This window comes from Vidua chalybeata, chromosome 28 (genome assembly GCF_026979565.1).
Source record: "Vidua chalybeata isolate OUT-0048 chromosome 28, bVidCha1 merged haplotype, whole genome shotgun sequence".
Taxonomy (NCBI): domain Eukaryota; kingdom Metazoa; phylum Chordata; class Aves; order Passeriformes; family Viduidae; genus Vidua; species Vidua chalybeata.
The window spans coordinates 981,574-1,001,853 of record NC_071557.1 but is presented as its reverse complement, the minus strand read 5'-3'; the positions used below and the strand labels follow the sequence as shown (position 1 = coordinate 1,001,853).

At 53.0% G+C, this 20,280-nt stretch overlaps 1 protein-coding gene across 1 annotated transcript in view; it reads left to right on the top strand.

Moving 5' to 3' along the window:
* The window catches only part of UNC5D (unc-5 netrin receptor D), a 93,370-nt gene that overhangs the window by 54,214 nt on the left and 18,876 nt on the right, over window positions 1-20,280 (top strand). Inside the window, exons 5-10 of the mRNA XM_053966264.1 lie at window positions 6,426-6,606; window positions 6,814-6,981; window positions 7,956-8,120; window positions 11,810-11,842; window positions 16,702-16,887; window positions 18,408-18,785. Of these exons, the coding sequence (XP_053822239.1) occupies window positions 6,426-6,606; window positions 6,814-6,981; window positions 7,956-8,120; window positions 11,810-11,842; window positions 16,702-16,887; window positions 18,408-18,785 (1,111 nt within the window). The remainder of the gene's footprint in view (window positions 1-6,425; window positions 6,607-6,813; window positions 6,982-7,955; window positions 8,121-11,809; window positions 11,843-16,701; window positions 16,888-18,407; window positions 18,786-20,280) is intronic.

Genomic DNA, 20,280 nt, shown 5'->3' with positions numbered 1-20,280 from the left:
TGCCCGCGTCTCTGGGGAGCACCTGGAAACTGTTCATAACACGTGGCACTTCCAGCCCTGCTCCCACCCCCTCAGCAGCATCTCCAGGTGCCTCTCCCGCTGATTTTGTCCATTCTGCAGCCCCTGGGGGCTCTTCAGTCCCTGCGCATCTCCCCTTTATTGGACACAGCCCTTGGGTGAGGGGCTGAGCTGCCTCTCAGGCGGGCAGGGGAGCTGTGCGCGGGGTTTTCTTCCAGCAGGAAAAAAAATGTTTGTTTTCTTTCTGAGATTTGTGAATAAATCAATACAGCCAGGAGGTAGCGAGGTCATGAAATAGAAGTGCTGGAGCAAAGCACTTCTGAATTAGATTGCTAAACTGAAAAGAAAAAAGAAGGGAGATAACTTTGTAGTTCCCCTGAATAGATAATTCCTTTTTATACAGACATGTGCTCTGGGGCCTCTCCGGGTTTGATGTGCTGCTTTGCAGCCGTGTCTGTTTTCTCTGGCCCTGTTGCCAGAAATGGTTTTAATTTTGAATGCTTGAACATGAAAGGAGAAGTTGTGAGACTTTATCGTTGTGTTTGTAATCACGGGGATGATTGTGTGAGCGAGGCCCGCAGGGATTTGGGAAGTTCACAGTGATGGAGGTGGGGACTGGAGCAGCTGGAGGCCCCACCAGCGGTGACACTGAAATGCTTTAATGGTTGGGGGAATGTTCTGCCTCTGGGCGCAGAGATCAACGCCTCTTTTAGTTGTAAACAGCATTAAAAGGGAAAGCGGGAAGTCGGGAATCTGGTGCCTGTTGCACTTAGTGATGGCAAGTGTCACACATTTGTTAACTAACGATTGTATTTCTGTAGAGTTTGGGTTAAATGCTGTTTCCAGTGCGTACAAAAAGATGTTTCTTTAAGGAATCTAAAGGTTCCTCCCAACCCAGGCCGCTCTGTGACTCCTGTGAGATCTCACAGTTGTGTTCTTGACTTTGTCCCATCTGAAGGCTGCTAACAAAAAGGAACATTGTCAGGCATTGCCGATCCCCCGGAACGCGAGGGAACGGCGCAATTACAGCCTTGGAAGGCTTTGGTTTCAATTACCGAAAGCTTCCTGTGATGATTTCCTTATCTCCAAGCGTTTCCTATATAAATGTGATCCTGCCTATCAGGACAGGCAAAACCTGCAAACATCATCGCCAGGAGCCTTATCTAAAGAGCGGGTTTTCAGTGTCGGCAGCACTTTAATTACCGTCCAAATTTCGTGCGCTGAGGACCAGTTTCAAAGGAGATCTGTGGATTTCTCTGTATCCTTCGATTCGGAGCTATTTAGCAAAACAAAGGTTGAGGCTCAGCTGCTCACCTGCGCTGCTGAGCTCTGTGGGGACAGGGATTTGAGCTGCAGCAGGATCGTTCATCTCTGCTCACCATGAAGCCAGGCCATGTGTGTGCCCTGTCCCGCTGGGAATCTTCCATCCCTAATGACCTTTGGGGTTATTAATGCTGATTTGTTTATGCATGGAGATAAAAAAAAAAAAAACAGTGCTCCAGTTAATGGTAGACACTCCAAAAATAGGAATAGAGATGAACTTATTTGGGATCTGATGGTGTCTTCACCAGAAGCAGACAAGGTACCATTAGCTGTGGTGTTTTTATCCCAGGGATCCAAAATAGCCTGCCTGAGTCAGCTGCTTGCCCACCTCTACCACTATAAATTGATGCACACGTCCAGGCTGCCACCTCTCCCTTTATCCCCACCCCAAACCATATTTTAATTGCGTTTTGACTCACGCCCTCCCATGCTGGCCTGTGTTCCCCCCTCTGGGTCTTCGGCTGGGATTTCAGGGGGAGCAGAGCTCAGAGGAGGAGCTGTGGCCACACATGAGGATTTCTCCCCTTTGCTGGTGGAGGTTTGTGCAGCAAACCCTCCCCGCCTGCTGTCAGGAAAATTAATCCACAAGCATCAGAGGTTTATGTCCAAAAAGGAGACAGAGGAGTCCTTTTACTTTATTTGAATAAAGGGAGAGGCCATGGGGCATTCCTCTGGGGTGTCTCCAATTTTTGGAGGACGCAGCCTCCTCTTTTATCCTAATTTTCCTTCTCTCTTTCCCCATTGGCTGAGGTACTTGAGAGGTACAGACTTCCCAAAGCACCTGATACCAGAGATTCCCCTCTAATGTATGACCCTCCCTTTTAATTTTCAATTCTTACGGAATTTAGGGTTCCCCCCCGTTGTTTCTTTCATCTTTCAATGTCTTAATTTCATTTATCAGCAAACCTAAAGCTTGTTTGTAAAAGCAAATATCTTCTTCCATTCACCAATCAGTGGAATCCTCCCCATTGTTTCTTTTATCTCTCAGTGCTGCTTTTATCTACCAGCAAACCCAGAGCTTGCTTGTAGAGACAAACCCACCGTTCCTCTCGCTGCCCTGCAGTGGGAATAACCACAGAGAAATGGGCATGAGCAGCTCTGGAGGTCTCAGCTGGTCCCTCTGGCCAGCACCGAGTGCATCCCCCCAGAGCAGAGCCTCCTCCAGCTGATTTGTGGGTCAGTCAGCGTGTCAGATTCCTGTAATGAGATTATATATTCAACCTAATGAAGGAAAAATATGCTTGCCAGCCTGGTGTGACAGTGCTGCGATGAAGCGATTCAGGAACAGAGTTGCCTCAGCGGATTAATTTCAGCAGGTACAGCTGACCTGCTCCGGGTGTTTGTGAGAGGTTCTGGCGCAGGATTAATGGCTTGTGATGGTGTTGATAAAACAATAATAAAGGCAGGGAGGAGTGTGTGCAGCCCTTGGGTTTGTGTTAAACCCCCCCTCACCAGAGATTCGTGCTGGTGGAGGCTTCCCCTCCTGGCTGGAGTCTCAGGGTGGAAAGGAAGATGAAAGTGTGACAAGGGGGGACCTGCCCTGCCCATCCCCAGCCTAATTCCAGCTGGAACAGCGAGGAACATTCCTCCAGCCTGAATTTTTAGGAGCATGTTGGAGGAAGGTGAGGAGGTTTTTGCTGCTTTTCCACCTGAGAGAGAGAGAGAGGAAAACGTCACCATGGAGTGGAACAAGAGCCCTTTGTGCTGTCCTGAGTCACCTTCCCCATCTCAAACCCTGGAGCTTTTGCCTGGTGTCAGGAAGCCATGGGTTGTCCCCTGAGGAGCAGCTGGCACCCTCACTGCGTTATCTGGGGTGTGGATGTGGCTGGGACTGGCCATGGGGGAGGCACAGGCCGTGTTTAAAGGGCAGCAGAGGACAATCCCAAAGCAGGGACAAGAATCCCTTCGTCTGCTGACCTCCCGAATTATCACCGTGCCCACAAGGGGCTGGGAGCTGCCTCGGGTGTTAAATCTGGTTGGAATCTCAAACCAGGTCACCAAAAAGAGCCAAAAACTCAGTCCCAGGTCTTGGGATGTTTGAATGTCCATCAGAACGACTGGTGAGCAACTCTTAGTGGATAAGTTGGAGTTGGGATAAGCTTTGTTTTTCAGGCAGAAGAGTTCTCTAACTCCCATAATCTGCTCAGGCTCTGGGGTGCTGAGCTGATTTTACTCTGATAATGCCATAAGCTGGTCTGTGAGAATTGCTTTCTGTAACTGGGACAAATATATGATGATGCTAATTGGGCTGCTGCCACCCAGGGAGGGGCCCAGTTAATCCCTGCGTGCCCCGGAGCTGCAGGTCCTGATGTGATCAGCCCTCCTTGGAAACTGGGGAAGTGGGGGGGTTAATTCTGAGCAGATTGCATTTCAGAGGGGGGAAAAAAAAACCAGATATTTTTCTACAAACCTGCAGCATTTTATAGCAGGTTTAAAGTCTGGTTCCAGATCATCAGACTAATTCTTAAAAGGAAAAGGATTTAATTCTGGGACAAGCAACTGTGTGACCTCCACTTTGAGGGAAGTGAAACTCAGAGGAGTTTGGAGTTTGCTCTTCAGACACTGCAGTCCAGACCCCATCACTCATCCCAGTGGGGAGATGTTTTGGGTTCTTGGCTGCTTTTATTTTCCCTGGTTGCTTTGTGAGTGTTTGTGCGGGGGCTGAAGTTTCCCAAAGGTTACATCCCTGCCAGTGACAAACATCTTTTGTCATCACGACTCCTTTAAATGTATTTTTATCCCATAAATCCGTCCCTTGGTTCCCCATCTTTGAAAGCCTCCATCTGCTGAGGCAGAGCAGGGGATGGCCTTGGATAAACCTGGTTTTCTCAGGGAAGGGGGGCTGGAATGAGGGGAGCACTGGCAGTGCCATCCTCCCTGACAAATCAGGGTTTGATCTCACGTCTCAACACTTTGGTGTTTATGTTCCGTCTGCTTAATGTTCTCCCTTCGCTGGGATCATCATTCTTTGAAATGCTCTGCTTTAATGTAAATGTTGTAATGTTTTCTGCTCATCAAACCCCACTTTCCCAGGCTCAGCACACACAGGATCAGTGTGTGCTCCCTCCAAGGGCGAGGCTGACGGGAACGAGGCCCTTGAACCCCTCTCACCACCCCAGAAATCCCCTGGCCTGAGGAGAGTCAACATTTATAAACACACTTGTGAAATAATGAACTCTGGGAACGCTGGCCGTGTTTGTCATTTCTCTGCCCATTTCACTGCACATAAAGTGTGCTCACCATCGAACTCCTGTCACTTGATTTATGCCCATGCGGCTGCTCCATAATTTAAATTGAATTCCTAATTTCTTTGCTGAAACCCCCTCGGATAATTACTGTTAAGGTTAACTGCAGAAGGGGAACTGAATAGCCAGTGGATTAGCTGGTTGCTCTAGAGTGTTGGTTGTGTTAGACCACAGGAAAAGGGAATAAAATCCAGGGGATTTTGTCCAGGGAAGGGTTTGGCATGGCTGGAACACACTCCCAGGGATTTTGTCCAGGGAGAGGTCTGGCATGGCTGGAACTCCCAGGGATTTTGTCCAGGGAGAGGTCTGGCATGGCTGGAGAAGGTTTGGCATGGCTGGAACACACTCCCAGGGATTTTGCCCAGGGAGAGGTTTAGCATGGCTGGAACTCCCAGGGATTTTGTCCAAGGAAAGGTTTGGCATGGCTGGAACACACTCCCAGGGATTTTGTCCAGGGAGAGGTTTGGCATGGCTGGAGAAGGTTTGGCATGGCTGGAACACACTCCCAGGGTTATTGTCCAAGGAAAGGTCTGGCATGGCTGGAATTCCCAGGGATTTTGCCCAGGGAGAGGTCTGGCATGGCTGGATTTAGCACGGCTGTTTGGTCCCTGCTCCTGAGCCGTGCCCAGGCTCCTGCAGGCACAGTGGCTGGGAGGGAGGGCTGGATATGGGAGGACAGGGAGATGGCAAAGGATCACAGAGCTCGAACCTTTCCCCCGTTTTCAGTGTGAAACGTGCGGTGCTGAACCTCACCCTCAGGTAACTCACCTTTGCACAGATGTGTCAAATCATGACTTCATTCCATGGCCACCGTGCGGGATGAGGTGCCCCAGGCCTGGAGCCTTTTCCAGGTGAGTCTGCAGCCCTTGGCCGGGATGTGCAGGGCTGGATCCGTCCCAGCAAAGCCGGGCGTGCTACTGCAGAGGGGAATCTGCTGCCTGGCACCAAACGTAATTGGCTTTGATGGTCAACGTTTGCAGATTTGTTTAGGAACTGGAAAATGTACAAATTGCAGCCCATCTGCGCAGAGCTGAGTGCTAATGAATGCCTGCAGCTACCACAGCCATAAGCTCATTACCGCAAAGTTCCAAGTCCTTCCACAAGTTGCTAAACAAGGTTATTCATCTGAGCGGAGTGGAGAAGGGAGTTTGACTGCAGGGCACAGCCAGAGCTCCTCCAGATCTAGAAAAGCTGTTAAAACAACCCCCTGCTCTTTGGTCTTTTAATAGAATCCGTTGATTTTATTTCTATTTTTAATTTTGCTCTCCTGTGACAGCAGCTTGCCATGCCTTAACTATTTTCTGTTAATGTTTCGAGTGGAAAGGCGCCTCGCGGGCGATTCCTGGGCGTGCTCGGAGACGTTGGGTGGTGAACTGGAGAAGATGGATTGGAACACATCGTGCACGGCGTTTCAGGGGGTTTATGGACCGTGGCAGCAAACACTAATGGCCTCTGTTCTCAGGGTGTTTGTGTCAGCTGGGGATCTGTTATGATGACTCGGCTCTTCCTCGGTGTGCCATGTCAGGCAGTTCCATCTTCCTGTTTCTTCACAAAAAAAAGAAAAGTGGAATTGATGATACTTATTATCTGTTTTATAGAACTGGTAGTTGTCCAAGCGTTTGAACATCCAATGCATGGTGCAGCAGGAGCAATATGTAAAAATATTGTTGGGAGAATTTCCTATTCTCTCTCTGTCTCTCTGAGATTTTATTCCATGTTCCTTGAGGAAAAATCAGCTTTTGTAAGTTACCAGCTAAAGGAAGCGTTTCCCCATCCAGTTAACGAGGTCATGAGGTGCCTTTGGCCCGCTCCACGTTCTCCTGTGCTCCTCCCTGCCAGGTGGAGTGGCTGAAGAACGAGGAGCCCATCGATTCCAACCTGGACGAGAACATCGACACCAGGGCCGACCACAACCTCATCATCCGCCAGGCGCGCCTGTCCGACTCGGGCAACTACACCTGCATGGCTGCCAACATCGTGGCCAAGAGGAGGAGCCTGTCAGCCACCGTGGTGGTCTATGGTCAGTGACAGGGCTGGGGGGCAGAGGTGGCTGTGCCTGCCGTGCCCTGCTTGGGTTCGTGCTGCTATTGCTGCGCTGATTCAAATCCGGCACGCTCGGGATCACCCAGCCAAGCCCTTCCCGCTGGGATGGGTTTGGGTTTGGGGCTGGGGGGCTCTGGCCCAGCCCCACAGCCCCTCAGCCCCCCCCCACGTCGGTGTTTTGCAGTGAACGGGGGCTGGTCCTCGTGGACGGAGTGGTCCAGCTGCAACGCGCGCTGCGGCCGGGGCTGGCAGAAACGCTCGCGCACCTGCACCAACCCCGCGCCCCTCAACGGGGGAGCCTTCTGCGAGGGCATGTCCGTGCAGAAAATCACCTGCACCTCCCTCTGCCCCGGTGAGTCCCGCAGCCAGGGAGGCCTTTGGGGGCCGCAGGAACGGGGCAGCTGTCGGTGGGAAGCAGCAGCAGGGAGTTGGGGAGGGAACGGGGAATGCAGCTGTGTTTCGTGTGAGCGTGGGTGCAGTGCCAGGCACCTGTGGGCAGGCTGGCACCGCCAAAACCCTGCCAGGACAGCTCAGGGCTGGGGGGGAGAAATCAGGGACCGGGTGGGGGTGTGGGGTTAGCGCAGAGAGGGGAGCTGATGTTAACAACACCAAAAGAGAAACACAGAACCCTGAGCCGAGAACCTCGTTAAAAGCATTATCGTGTGGAGGTTTGTTCTGAAGTGTGTTAGATGTGCAGTTATGGGGGAAAGAGAGGAAAGAAGCGCTGCTGCAGGAGCTCCCTGGCCGGGCAGGCAGAGCTGTGTTTGCCCTGGGCACCACCAAAACCCTGCCAGGACAGCTCAGGGCTGGGGGGGAGAAATCAGGGACCGGGTGGGGGTGTGGGGTTAGCGCAGAGAGGGGAGCTGATGTTAACAACACCAAAAGAGAAACACAGAACCCTGAGCCGAGAACCTCGTTAAAAGCATTATCGTGTGGAGGTTTGTTCAGAAGTGTGTTAGATGTGCAGTTATGGGGGAAAGAGAGGAAAGAAGCGCTGCTGCAGGAGCTCCCTGGCCGGGCAGGCAGAGCTGTGTTTCCCCTGGGCACCACCAAAACCCTGCCAGGACAGCTCAGGGCTCTGGGGGAGAAATCAGGGACCAGGTGGGGGGTGTGGGGTTAGCGCAGAGAGGGGAGCTGATGTTAACAACACCAAAAGAGAAACACAGAACCCTGAGCTGAGAACTCATTAAAAGCATTGTTTATCTTGCGGAGCTTTGCTCAGAAGCGTGTTAGATGTGCAGTTATGGGGGAAAGAGAGGAAAGAAGCGCTGCTGCAGGAGCTCCCGGGGCAGGCAGGCAGAGCTGACTGTGTTTCTGGGCCCGCAGTGGACGGGAGCTGGGAGGTGTGGAGCGAGTGGTCGGTGTGCAGCCCCGAGTGCGAGCACCTGCGCGTGCGGGAGTGCGCCGCGCCCGCCCCGCGCAACGGGGGCAAGCCCTGCGAGGGCCTGAGCCAGGAGTCCGAGAACTGCACCGAGGGGCTCTGCATCCAAGGTGAGCTGACACCGGGCTGGCCTGAGAGCTGGGCTGGAGGCCAGGGAAGCCTCTGTGGGTGGGGCTCCTGTGTCTGATCCATTCCCGTGAAAAGGGAGGTGGTTTTCTGGTTTTCCGCGCGGAGTTTGAAATTTTCCGGGTCTCTGGATTTGTGCTGCGCGCGTTCTCTGCCGGTGAACGATCAGGTGAGGCTGAAATCCCAAATCCAGGGGGTTTGCAGGGTGGAACTCCAGCCTCCATAGCCAAATGTGCTCCTCAGCCTTTCCTTGGAAGTGAACGGGCAAAGCCCCCCCGGGAGAGCTGCGGGTGCAGGAGCCGGTCGAGGTTGGATTTTGCTCCTTTTGCTGCCTGTAGCAGGAGTTAAACCCAGGCAGACCTGCAGCTCCCTGGGAGAGGCTTTGCCCTTCACCAGTGTCTGGGAAGCATCTGGCACTGGGAAGCTGCTGCCGTCCCCAGCACGGGGAGCTGGGCAGAGCAGCCCTGCAGGCTCCGCACACGGGAGGAATTTGTGAGTTTCTCCCTGCCCCGAGCCCGCTCCTGTCCCTGTGGAGGGGCTGGCACCTCCTCAGGTGGAACAGCAGCCCTGGGGGCCATCAGGAGTGCCAGGGCTGGGAGATGGAAACAAGGATGTGTCTGTTTTCTGTAATGTTGTGTTCAACCAGCCCTCTGTCCTTGTTCCTACGGTTCTGCACTGCCTTTTCTCTTCTAAACAAAACGACTTCTCTTTTTTTTGCCCTGAGATTTCAATACTTTCCCAGTGGCAGAGAGCATCCTGTGTATTTATTCAGGCTTCAGAGATACCTGAGCTGAGACCTTCAATCAGATTTTGCTGGGGTTTGGTGGGAGGGAACACTCAGCACTCTGCCTACAGAACAGCTCCAAGGTGTCCAAGGACAGAAATGTAATCTATTTTTTTTTTTTTTCCCTTCCCTGTGCTTTAAGAAAGAATACCCAGGAGGATTTGGGAGCAGTGCCATTCACTCAGCTCTCAGTGCTGATCCTGGGCTGTTTCCTGGGGTCTCTCTCCTCCCTGTCCATTGATGGCTGGCTCAATCCCAAATCCATCCCGGTGTCCGTCCGTGGGGGGCTGGCAGGGGGACGTGTGGGAAGGGCGTGAGGAGCAGCAGCTGAGGCTGCACGGTGGGGGTGTGACAGCAGAGGGGACCTGCCACCCCCCTGGCTCCATCTGTGGTGTCCCCAGGGTCCGTTCAAGGTGGCCCCACTCAGGTCACTGCCGGTGGGAAATGCTCCTGTCCTGCCCCAAATTCCCTCCTGGCAGCCCAGGGGGCACTGCCACACCCCACCCGTGCCTGGAGGCACAGGGACAGAGCCAGGACTGTGCCAGGAGCCTGTGGCACTGAGGGAGATGGCTCAGCCCTGCCCTGCCAGGCCTTTGGGGTCGGCACAAACTCATTCCCTCCTTTTCCTCCAGCGGTTTGGGTGGGAAGGGACCTTAAAGCCCTGCAGTCCCACTCTCCTCCGTGGAGACACCTTCCCCTGTCCCAGGTGGCTCCAAGCCCCGTCCAGCACCCCCAGGCTGCATTTCCCTGTGGGTCCAGCTGGACTGGAGCACCCCACGTCTCCTGCTCCTTCCACCTCGAGGTGGGATCCCGTCCCTCCTTCATGGCTCGAGCTGTCCCCGTGTCCTGGTTGTTTTTTAGGGCTGTAATTGCTTTCTCAGCTGGCAGGAATTGATGCAATTAGCCTATTTTTTAAAAGATCTCTTCTCCCCCGTTCATCTTCCAGTATGTGCCTTTCCTGCTCCGCCTCTCATCCCGTGGGGAATTGTGGAGGAAATGCAGCCCTGAGCCACAGCAAACCAATCTCTTGGAGGTTTTTTTATCAGGCACAACTCGTTAACTTTGCTCCTTCTGTGAGGCAAAAATAGCAACGTCCCTTTGGTTAACAAATAAGGACTGGGCTGAAGGGGAGGATGGGAATGGAGGGTGCCAGGGAAGAGCCAGCCTGGAGCTGGCTGGGAAAATCCTGATCCTTGGGGTGAGCGTTCAGATCGGGAGGCAGAGAATGCAAGGGGGATAAAATGGATCAGCTCTGGGGTTCTTTATTCAGTCCCTGACTGGAGAGTTTGGGAATAACCCCAAGACACCACCTGGGAACATCCCAGTGCTCCCTTTGGCCTTGGGTGGGTCCCGGTGGCCCAGCCCTTGCTGAGGAGCAGCTGGAAGAGCTTTTCCTTCAGGGAATTTCTCCTGGAACTCGCAACTCTTGTGTAGAACCAGACTTAGATGCAGGAGGAGGATTCACGTGGGGTTTGATAGGGATGAGAGGTTTCCAGGGCTGCCAGATTGGTTCCGTGGGATGCAAAGGTGGCTTTGGCCCCAGCCAGTCCCAGTACCTCACTGGTGTGCTGCACGTTTGTTCTCCCCGTGTTTATTCCCTCCCAGTATTCCCAGCTGGATGCTTTGCCAGGGTGGATTTCTCTCTCTTCCCTGCAGAGGTGAAAGCTTTCTCTCTGTTAATAAAAGAGAGGGTTTGTTGTTTTTTGGTTTTTTTTTTTTTTTTTGAGAGCTTTTTCTTTTACTTTTATCTGTTTGCTTTAAAGTTATTTCTCCTGACTTCAAAACCTATTGATTTCCTCTCCCAGTGCCCAAAACCAAAACAAACAAGTAGGGCCACAAGGACTGACCTGCAAACATGTTTTTACTAATGCACCCCGGATAATCACAGCGCAATCACAAATCATTTTGTTTTCCATTTTCCAAGCAGCGCTGCTGCTGTTGCCAGGAGGCTCCTGGATCCAGGAATCTCTATTTTCATGGGAAATGCTTTTCCCTTTGCAGTTTGGTGCAGACAGCCCCTGCCAGCAGCAGGGAAGGGGTTGCTCCACTGCAGACTCCAGCCTGACCCTCCTCTCTGGGTGTTTTTGGGCCTCATTTTCCTGCAAAACCAAAACCAGCCTTGGGCAGGGAAATAAAAACCTCCTCCCACCAGGTTTTTTGGTGAGGAGCCGAAAATCCAGTGATCTCCTGGGTTAAGTATTTCTGAACTGAGCATCCTCACAAACATTAAAGTGAAGAGAAGGATTGGCCCTAACCCGCCTGAGTCTCCCAGTTTTAGGGATTACTTTGGCAGGTTTTAGGTTATAAATGGTGACTCAAGTGCTTGGCATGAGGGAGGCAGAGAAGGCTCATTTTTGAGAGCTGCAGTCCCATAGAAAACCCCTTTTGTCCCTTATTTCCATCTGTTGGGGGCACGTGGATGTGTGTGTTCACATACACACAGGTGGTGTTTAGTACAAAAATGTGAATAAACTGGGCATTTTTATATCTTATAACTAATTCAAGTGCCCATCACCAGCCTTTCCATACATGAAACACACAAAGGAATCATTAATTCTGACCTGAGTCTCTTTGCCAGTGATCCACTGCAAGGTATTGAACTTCCTTCTTGCTGAGGTGTAAATAAACAACAGCATCCGCTAGAGCCAACAAATAACCCGAATTAACCAAGTGAGAAATTGCTGCAAAGGAACTTCCTGATAGGGATTTAGGGGAAAAAAAAAAAAAAAGAGAAGATGAAGAGAAAAACACGGACAACATAAAATATTCATATTGTCAGCAAACGAGGAGAAAATGTTTCATTTATAGAGTGAGACAGAAGCAATATAGGAGATAGATATGCTCCATGTAAATTTATTAAGTGCAACTTTCTCTCTCTCTCCCTCTCAGATAAAAAACCTCTTCATGAAATAAAATCCCAAAGTAAGTTCTTTTTTTTCCCCTCTTGTAAATATGATTTTCCTCATCTTCTCTGCCGTTTGGGTTATTTGTTTAGGAGCTAAGTAGGAGCCAAGGTTTTATGAGAGGCTTTAGCATCTGCTGAAAGCATCTCTGTGATCCCAGGTTCAGCGAGCCAGGGGAGTGCTCATCCTCAGCAATTGGCATCTGACAGGGAGCCCTGGCTCTGGGCGTGCTCTGGAGCACTTGGAATCAGGAAAAAAAGGAATTTCTGCAGGAGTTTGGGGTTCCTGGTGCAGATCTGGTTCTGCTGCTGGCTCTGGCCCTGCTCAGCTCCCTCCTGTCTCACCTGGAGGGTGTTTCTGTGCCTGGGATCATCTCGGGGCTGCTCTGGGGTTTCTGTCCTGCACCCGGAGCTCTGCCAACCCCAGCAGGGCAGGAGAACGGGGGGACAAGGGACAGGAGGAGAGGGAACGGCCTCCAGCTGTGCCAGGGTGGGACATCAGGAATTTCCCCCTGGAAAGGGCCTCGAGCTGTGCCAGTGTTGGACATCAGGAATTTCCCCCTGGAAAGGGCCTCGAGCTGTGCCAGGGTTGGATATCAGGAATTTCCCCCTGGAAAGGGCCTCCAGCTGTGCCAGGGTTGGACATCAGGAATTTCCCCCTGGAAAGGGCCTTGAGCTGTGCCAGGGTTGGACATCAGGAATTTCCCCCTGGAAAGGGCTGTAGAGCTGTGCCAGGGTTGGATATCAGGAATTTCCCCCTGGAAAGGGCTGTAGAGCATTGGCAGGGGCTGCCCAGGAGGTGCCCACCCCTGGAGGTGGCACCTGGGCCATGGCTGGTGGTGACCACGGTGGTGCTTGGTGGTCTCCAAGGGCTTTTCCACCTTGGTGACTCTGTGATTTTACATTCCTGGTTCTTGGTTTTTTTCTCAGGATACCCAAAATCAGTGCAGGGATCTGCGAAAGGGGCTGAGGATGCCTTGAACCTCTGGGTGTCCCCAGAATCAGCCCTGGTGGGTCCCTGCTCTGGGCCAGGCTGGGCTCTGGCAATGGCCTCACTTTTTTGTCTGTGCGGCTCCATTTCATAGAGAAAATTGAGAGAACCTCAGTCCAGCCTCTGGATTTTGTGATTTCCCCAAGAACGAGCTGCAGTGGGGATGATTTGGGCTGGGAGAGGCCTGGAGATGGAAAGGGCTGGGTTCCACCCCGGAGCAGGGACACAGAGCTCACGGAGCAGGAGCTGCTCCAGGACTTCCCGACTCATCAGGGACACAAAATCAAAGCCAGTGATGAAGATCACTGAGGGACAACCTGTTCCACTGAAGGGTCTCTTCCCCCAGCCCCTGGCTCCTGATCCTCGCGCTCCAAGAGTGAGGAGAAGGACTTTGGGCTGTGGGAGGGATGGGGAAGGACCCAGCACTGGGAAGAGCCTCTGGGATCTCCTGCCCAGGTCCCAGACCTCCTCTCCCTGCTGGAGCTGGGGAGGTGGGCCCTGCACAGCTCCTGCAAAGCACTCTTTGTAAATGAGATAATTTAATCAATTACATCTCCTAATGCACTAAACCAAATGTTTCGTTTTCTGCTCCTGCACATCTTAAATTATCTTCAGGTGCTTTATGAAACTTAATCATAGTTAATAGAAACTTCATTACCGTCAAATGTGCTTTCAATAAATGTTGTGTAACAGTGGCAGGAGGTGGAGTGAAAAATGGGCTGCAATTACCACAAACAGGGATCCTGGAGCACAAAGGGATAAAACTCGTGGTGCCTGCCAGGGTCCCTCCCGCCCCGGGCCGGGAGGATGCTCCTCATTAAGGAATAATTGGTGGACCATAAATGTTTGCTTTTCTGGTTTGTTTGGTTGGTTTCCACTTTGTTCCCTTCTGGGAAAAAATAAAAGCAGAACCTCACTGTGCTCCCCCAGATTTCCCACGCCTTCCTCCTTCCCTTAATTTCTAATCTCCCATGGAAGCAATTCTCCAAAAGAAAAGATCAGAAGGTGAAGAGGGAAAAATTACTTAAAAAAAAAAAAAAAACCCAGTGGCTGTTTCTAAAGAAACACCAAAATCCCAAGCCAAAAAGAAAGGCTCCTTTCTCATGCAGTTGTGTTCCGTGGAATAATTCAAGGAACACTGAGCCACTCTGGGTTTGCCCTTTTTAGCATCAAGCTGTTTAAAACCCCACTAAATCCTGGGAAGGATCCTTTGCCTCTGAGCTCTGCGTTCCCCTGAGGTTTGTGGAGGGTTTTCCTGGCAGTGGGGCAGCTCTGGGATCACCGGGGTGACTCCTCCAGGTGCTCCGTGGAACAGAGCAAGGAGCAACTCATTCCAGGGAAGGAACCTCAGGAGGAATTCCTGTGAGAGGTTTTATTATCAGATTTATAGACCAGTGTCCAATTCGAGCTCTGGAGATACTTCAGAGTCAATGAAAAGAAAATTCTTCTCCTCAGAAAGATTTTTGCTCGAGTCAAACCGCTCCCATTTTTTTGGATTTCGTGCCCTCCCTCTCATCTCTAACCCATGTACAGCCGTTCAAAGGTGGGAAAGTGGAATTGCCTGACACGGGAATCGATGGAAAAGGAGATGCTGAAGCACTTGAGGAGATTTAGAGCCAGAAATGGCAGTTCCAGTGAGCACCCGAGGAGTGCCTCGCGCTCTGCTTTGGGCGGCAGGAGATCAGCTCTGGGATCCTGCCCCAGCTGTCCTGGGGCTGGAAGCTTTTCCTGCCAGGATATTTCTGCATCTCTCAGACTCGATCATTTATCGTCCCAGCAAGGCAGGAGGGGTAATTCACATTTTCAGCACTTTCCTTTTTTAAAGCAGCGATCCAAAGGGAAGAGCTAGAGATGCTTTGTGCTCTCCATGGCTCCCTGGGAAGGCAAAGACCCCAATTGTTCCTGGGTTTCTGGAGATCCATCCCCTCCCTCCTCCCGCCTCATTCATTGCTCTAATTACCCACAGAAATTAACTCAACAATAGCGTTTCGTAATTAATTCCCTGTAACAACAAAGCAACTTGGGAATAGGAAATTGGAAGAAATAGAAATGTAATTATTGCCTGTACTTCCCCTTCTGCACCTGGTGCTGGGGAACAAAACCGAGCGGTGGGAGTGGGGCTTGGGCTGGGCTTTGTGTGGTTTTGGTCGGATCTGAGATGTTTCCAGTTTGCCTTTGTGACCCTGGGGCTTTGCATTTGCTTTTTCTGTCTGGCCTCTCCCATCGTTACATTATCAGCCAGTATCTCACTCTCTGCGACCCCGAACTGAGCTTAAAATTCTCTTTACAGCATTTTTTAAGGGGGGGTCTCATGGCAAAAAAATGGAAAAAAAAAAAATAAGGCTTCAGAAAAAAAAAAAAAAGCTTCTCTTGTAGTGACTGATTGGTCGAACCGTGTGGCAGTGGAATTGTTCTAGGCAGCTGAATTTTGTAACCTTACAAGTTTGTTCAGTGTGGTTTCCTGGCCTGCCACAGAAGGTGGATTCCTCCTCAAAGCTGTGCTTCCGTGCCCGTGTCCCCCCGTGTCTCCCGCATTCCCCGTGTCCCCACGGCCCTGACGCAGTTCTTGTCCCCCCCGTGTCCCCCCATGTCCCTGTGTCCCCGTGTCCCTCCACATCCCCCATGTCCCCGTGTCCCTGATGCAGTTCATGTCCCCCCCGTGTCCCCCATGTCCCCCATGTCCCTGTGTCCCTGATGCAGTTCATGTCCCCCCCGTGTCCCCCATGTCCCTGTGTCCCCCCATGTCCCCCCCGTCCCCCCCGTGTCCCCCATGTCCCCCATGTCCCCGTGTCCCTGATGCAGTTCATGTCCCCATGTCCCCATGTCCCTAACACAGTTATGTCCCCCCGCGTCCCCCCGTGTCCCCAATGCAGTTCATGTCCCCCCATGTCCCCATGTCCCCCCGTCCCCCCATGTCCCTGATGCAGTTCATGTCCCCCCCGTGTCCCCCATGTCCCCATGTCCCCCCACGTGCCCATGGCCCCCCTTGTCCCCACATCCCCCATGTCCCTGACACAGTTATGTCCCCCCCATGTCCCCCATGTCCCCGTGTCCCTGACACAGTTATGTCCCCCCATGTCCCCCTGTGTCCCCATGTCCCCAATGCAGTTCATGTCCCCCCATGTCCCCCCATGTCCCCATGTCCCTGTGTCCCTGACACAGTTAGGTGCCCCCATGCCCCCACATCCCCCGTGTCCCCCCGTGTCCCCATGTCCCTGACGCAGTTCATGTCCCCCCATGTCCCCCCATGTCCCCTCACATCCCCCGTGTCCCCCCGTGTCCCCCCGTGTCCCCACATCCCTGACACAGTTCATGTCCCCCCATGTCCCCCCATGTCCCCTCACATCCCCCATGTCCCCGTGTCTCTGACACAGTTCATGTCCCCGTGTCCCTGACAGAGTTAGGTGTCCCCATGTCCCCACATCCCCCGTGTCCCCCCGTGTCCCCATGTCCCTGACGCAGTTCATATCCCCCATGTCCCCTCATATCCCCCCATGTCCCCTCATGTCCCCCCATGTCCCCTCATGTCCCCCCGTGTCCCCCCATGTCCCCCCGTGTCCCCATGTCCCTGACACAGTTCACATCCCCCCATGTCCCCTCATGTCCCCCCGTGTCCCCCCATGTCCCCCCATGTCCCCGTGTCCCTGACACAGTTAGGTGCCCCCATGCCCCCACATCCCCTGTGTCCCCCCATGTCCCCATGTCCCTGATGCAGTTCATATCCCCCCATGTCCCCTCATGTCCCCATGTCCCCCCATGTCCCCGGGTCCCTGACACAGTTCATGTCCCTGTGTCCCTGACACAGTTAGGTGCCCCCATACCCCCACATCCCCCGTGTCCCCCCGTGTCCCCGTGTCCCCGTGTCCCTGACGCAGCTCTCTCCCGCAGACGTGGAGCGCGGCGGGGACATCGCGCTGTACTCGGGGCTGGCGGCGGCGGTGCTGGCGGTGGCCGTGCTGGCGCTGGGGGTGACCCTGTACCGGCGCAGTCAGAGTGAGTACGGCGTGGATGTCATTGATTCCTCTGCACTCACGGGAGGCTTCCAGACTTTTAATTTTAAAACAGTCAGACAAGGTTAGTGCGGCGATTTCCTTCCTTCTCTGCAGACTCCCGCTGCTCAGGCGCCCGCCTTTGGGGAGGGGGTTTGGGGCGGCCAGGGCAGGGACAGGGACCTGGAGTTGGCTCTGCTCTGTCCCACAAACACAGCACCCTCCTTGGCCACGCTCCAGGTGCTTTAGGAGCGCTGCTGTCCAGCATCCAAAATCCCCACGTCCCTTCCAAAATGCCCAGCTCCCAGACTGAGGTAGGAAAAGCTCAAATCGAAGCAAAGCGACCAAATCAGAGCAAGCCCGGGCACCACAGCTGGAGCTCCTCCTGTTCTCAGTGACAGAGCTCTCCTTCACTCCAAGAAAAGGAATTATTCTTTTCCTGATAATCTGAGACCCCCAGCTGGAAGTGTTTTGTAACCTGCTGTAACACAGGCACTGAGGGAAATCGATGTGTGTAAGGCTGGACCCCTAAAGCTCTAGAAAAAACCACCAGTGCCAGAAGACATGGACAAAACCTTTACTAAAAGCAGCACTCAGGTTTTCAGGAATGTTGTTCCCTTTGAACAGGAAGGTGGGGAGGGAGAGAAACGGGGATGAAAGCAGGATGTTTATTGATTCTGTGCTGCCATTCTACCTCAGACCTGCCTGATTGTGGGTGGGTGGGAGTGTGGGCAGGGTGTGAAAGTGTCCCCATGTCTCTGTTCTCTCTTCAGAAAAGGGAAATATGTTGCAGAGTTTGTTTGGGGGGGGGGGTTTGTGGGGCTGTTTTTACAGTTTCTTTATTTCCTGGAGACGTTCCTCACCAAGCATGACTTGCAAGAAATTGGCAAAAGGGCTTGGCAGACAAGGACGTTTGAAGAAAGTTCATTCATCCATTTCTAAATCCAAACCTTTAATTAGGGCTGTGTAAATCCCAATGACTGTCTCAAACAAGAACATTTTCCTTTGTGGTTCAGTTCGAATCTTGTTTTGAGTCTGGGGAATTGTTTGCTTGGCTTAATGCTTAAAACCTTTCATTCTGCATGCTCTGAAAATACCCAACTAAACAACCAAAAGACCCCACACAAAACCAAACAGCCAGAGGACTCAGACCCCAAAATCCATCCACTCCTCATGTTTCAGAGTGTTTTCTGAGGTAAAACGCCTCAGAATTAATAACTGTGGTGTCTTCCCATGTATCACTCTTGTCCCACCTCCCTTTCAACCCAGTTTCCCTCAGGCACGAAGTTGTGGGTTTGTGTAAAAGGTCTGCAGGAAGATGTTGTCACCCAGTGGGGTTTAATGTAAGGAAAGAAAACAACAAGAGAGGCAAAAGGGCAAACACAAAAAAACGTGAATCCAAACCAAAGGAGGCTCCTCCTCGGATTCCTGCACTCTGCAGCTGCCTGAGGCGTGGCAGACGTGAAGTGTCAGATCCTGGCAGCAGTTCCTCTGCTCTCTGGCGTGGCCTGGTGTGATCTGGGGCTCCGAGAGCTCGGGGAGGGTCCCAGAGGGGACGGGGGAGGATCGCTGAGGTGTCCCCTCCATCCCCTGCTGTCCCCACAGGTAACTCCCTGCTCCTGAACTCGTCCCTGCAGCCCGAGCTGACGGTCAGCAGGACCTACAGCGGCCCCATCTGCCTGCAGGACCCCCTGGACAAGGAGCTGATGACCGAGTCCTCGCTGTTCAACCCCCTGGCCGACATCAAGGTCAAGGTGCAGAGCTCCTTCATGGTGTCCCTGGGCGTCACCGAGAGGGCCGAGTACCACGGCAAGGCCCACCCCGGCACCTTCCCCCACGGCAGCCCCCGGCCCTTCGGGACCCTCCAGGCCAGGAACAAGGCCATGTTCATCCAGAACCTGGCCTCCATCTCCAGCAGCAGCGAGCTCAGGAGCTCGGCCCTCTTCGGGCACCTGGGGGGCCGCCTGGTGGTCCCCAACACAGGTGGGTAGCTCCTTGCTCGTCCAAGCCCATGGAGGAGTTTGAGATTAGGCTGCCTGATGTGGTGTTTTATTTAAAAAAAAAAAAAAATGCCAGGAAAGAAGAAGCAGGGGCCCCGTTAATGCAAATTTTGGAAGTAGGGCACGTTGCCCACACAGGACACGAGTGATCAGAGGGAAGCCTGGCCTGAGGACTGAAGAGGCATTATGCCTATTTGAACTGTTTTAAATTACTGCCTCTCTTGATGTCTTCAGCATGAAAGTCACGATAATCAAAGCCGTGCCGTGCTTGGATCCTGCTCCAAAGGAGAGGCTCCCCAGGAAGGGTCGATGCTGGATCTTACATAAAGAGCTCACATTCCAGCAGCAGCTCCAGCCCCACAGCCCTGCCCCACTGGGGGACACACGGACAGCAGCCAGGCCTGGGCACAGCCCCACTGCTGCCCCACCAGGCTCCTGCCCCTCCTGCCTGCCTGTTTTCCCCTTTCTTGGAGCAAAAAGCTCCCCAGATTCCCACAGCGGGGCCCTTCCCGTCAGCCCTGTCCCGGGCTGGGTGCTCCCTCTGCTTTGTGGCAGGAGTTGTGGGACCCCAGGGTCCCTTTGTGGGACGTGCTGGGGACCTGCAGGGCTGGTTGTGTGTGGGGATTCAGGACACCCCTCTGGCTGCCCTGGCTGGCTCCAGACCCTGGCAGGGGGCTCGCAGACCTTGGCACCAAGTCAAAAACACCTGTGTCTTCCATTTTAGCCCGTGGAAAAAACTGCCAGCTTTGTGTGAGGAATTACAGCCACAAGGGTTTGAGCAGTGTGGGAGTTGAGTTAACACAGGGTGAAAAAGTAGAAATTTGGGGCTTTTTAGAATGGGGTTCAAGGGGACAAGATGGAGGGATTTGGGCGTGTCCTGACCTCCTTCTCCTTCTCCTTGCCCTCCATGTCTCGCTGTGCTGGTGACACTTTTCTGTTGGTTTCAGGCACAGACACACTGCCCAACATCAATGACAGACATTGGCACGTTATTGTAACCATGGCACACGGAGTTTTTGGTATAAAATGTGAACAGTGCCCTGAGGGCAGACAGAATGCCACGGCCGAGCTGCTGGACAGAGCTCAGCAGGGCAGAGAGAGAATGTTCTAGAGAAGGGAAAATAAACAACCTTGAGAAGCCGACCCTGCGCATTCAGACTCCTCCTTTGGCTGCTCGGGCTGGGAAACGAGGACTTTTACACTTTTACACTCTTGGGGTCATCCCAACACCCAGACCCCGAGATGTGTGGAATGAGCTGAAGAGCAGAGCGGAGGCTGGCAGGGTCACGGCCCTGCAGTCGCAGCCCAGGGCTGTGTTTGCATCACCCCAAATCCCAGCCCTCACCCTGGGTATTTTCTCTCCCCAAAAGGCAGCACAAAAACCCCACTGCCGGCCGGGTGTTATCATCCTTCAACTCCCGTGATATTTATTCACTTTCAATTCAGCTCTGCTTTCGTATGAGCGGTGGCTCCAGGAT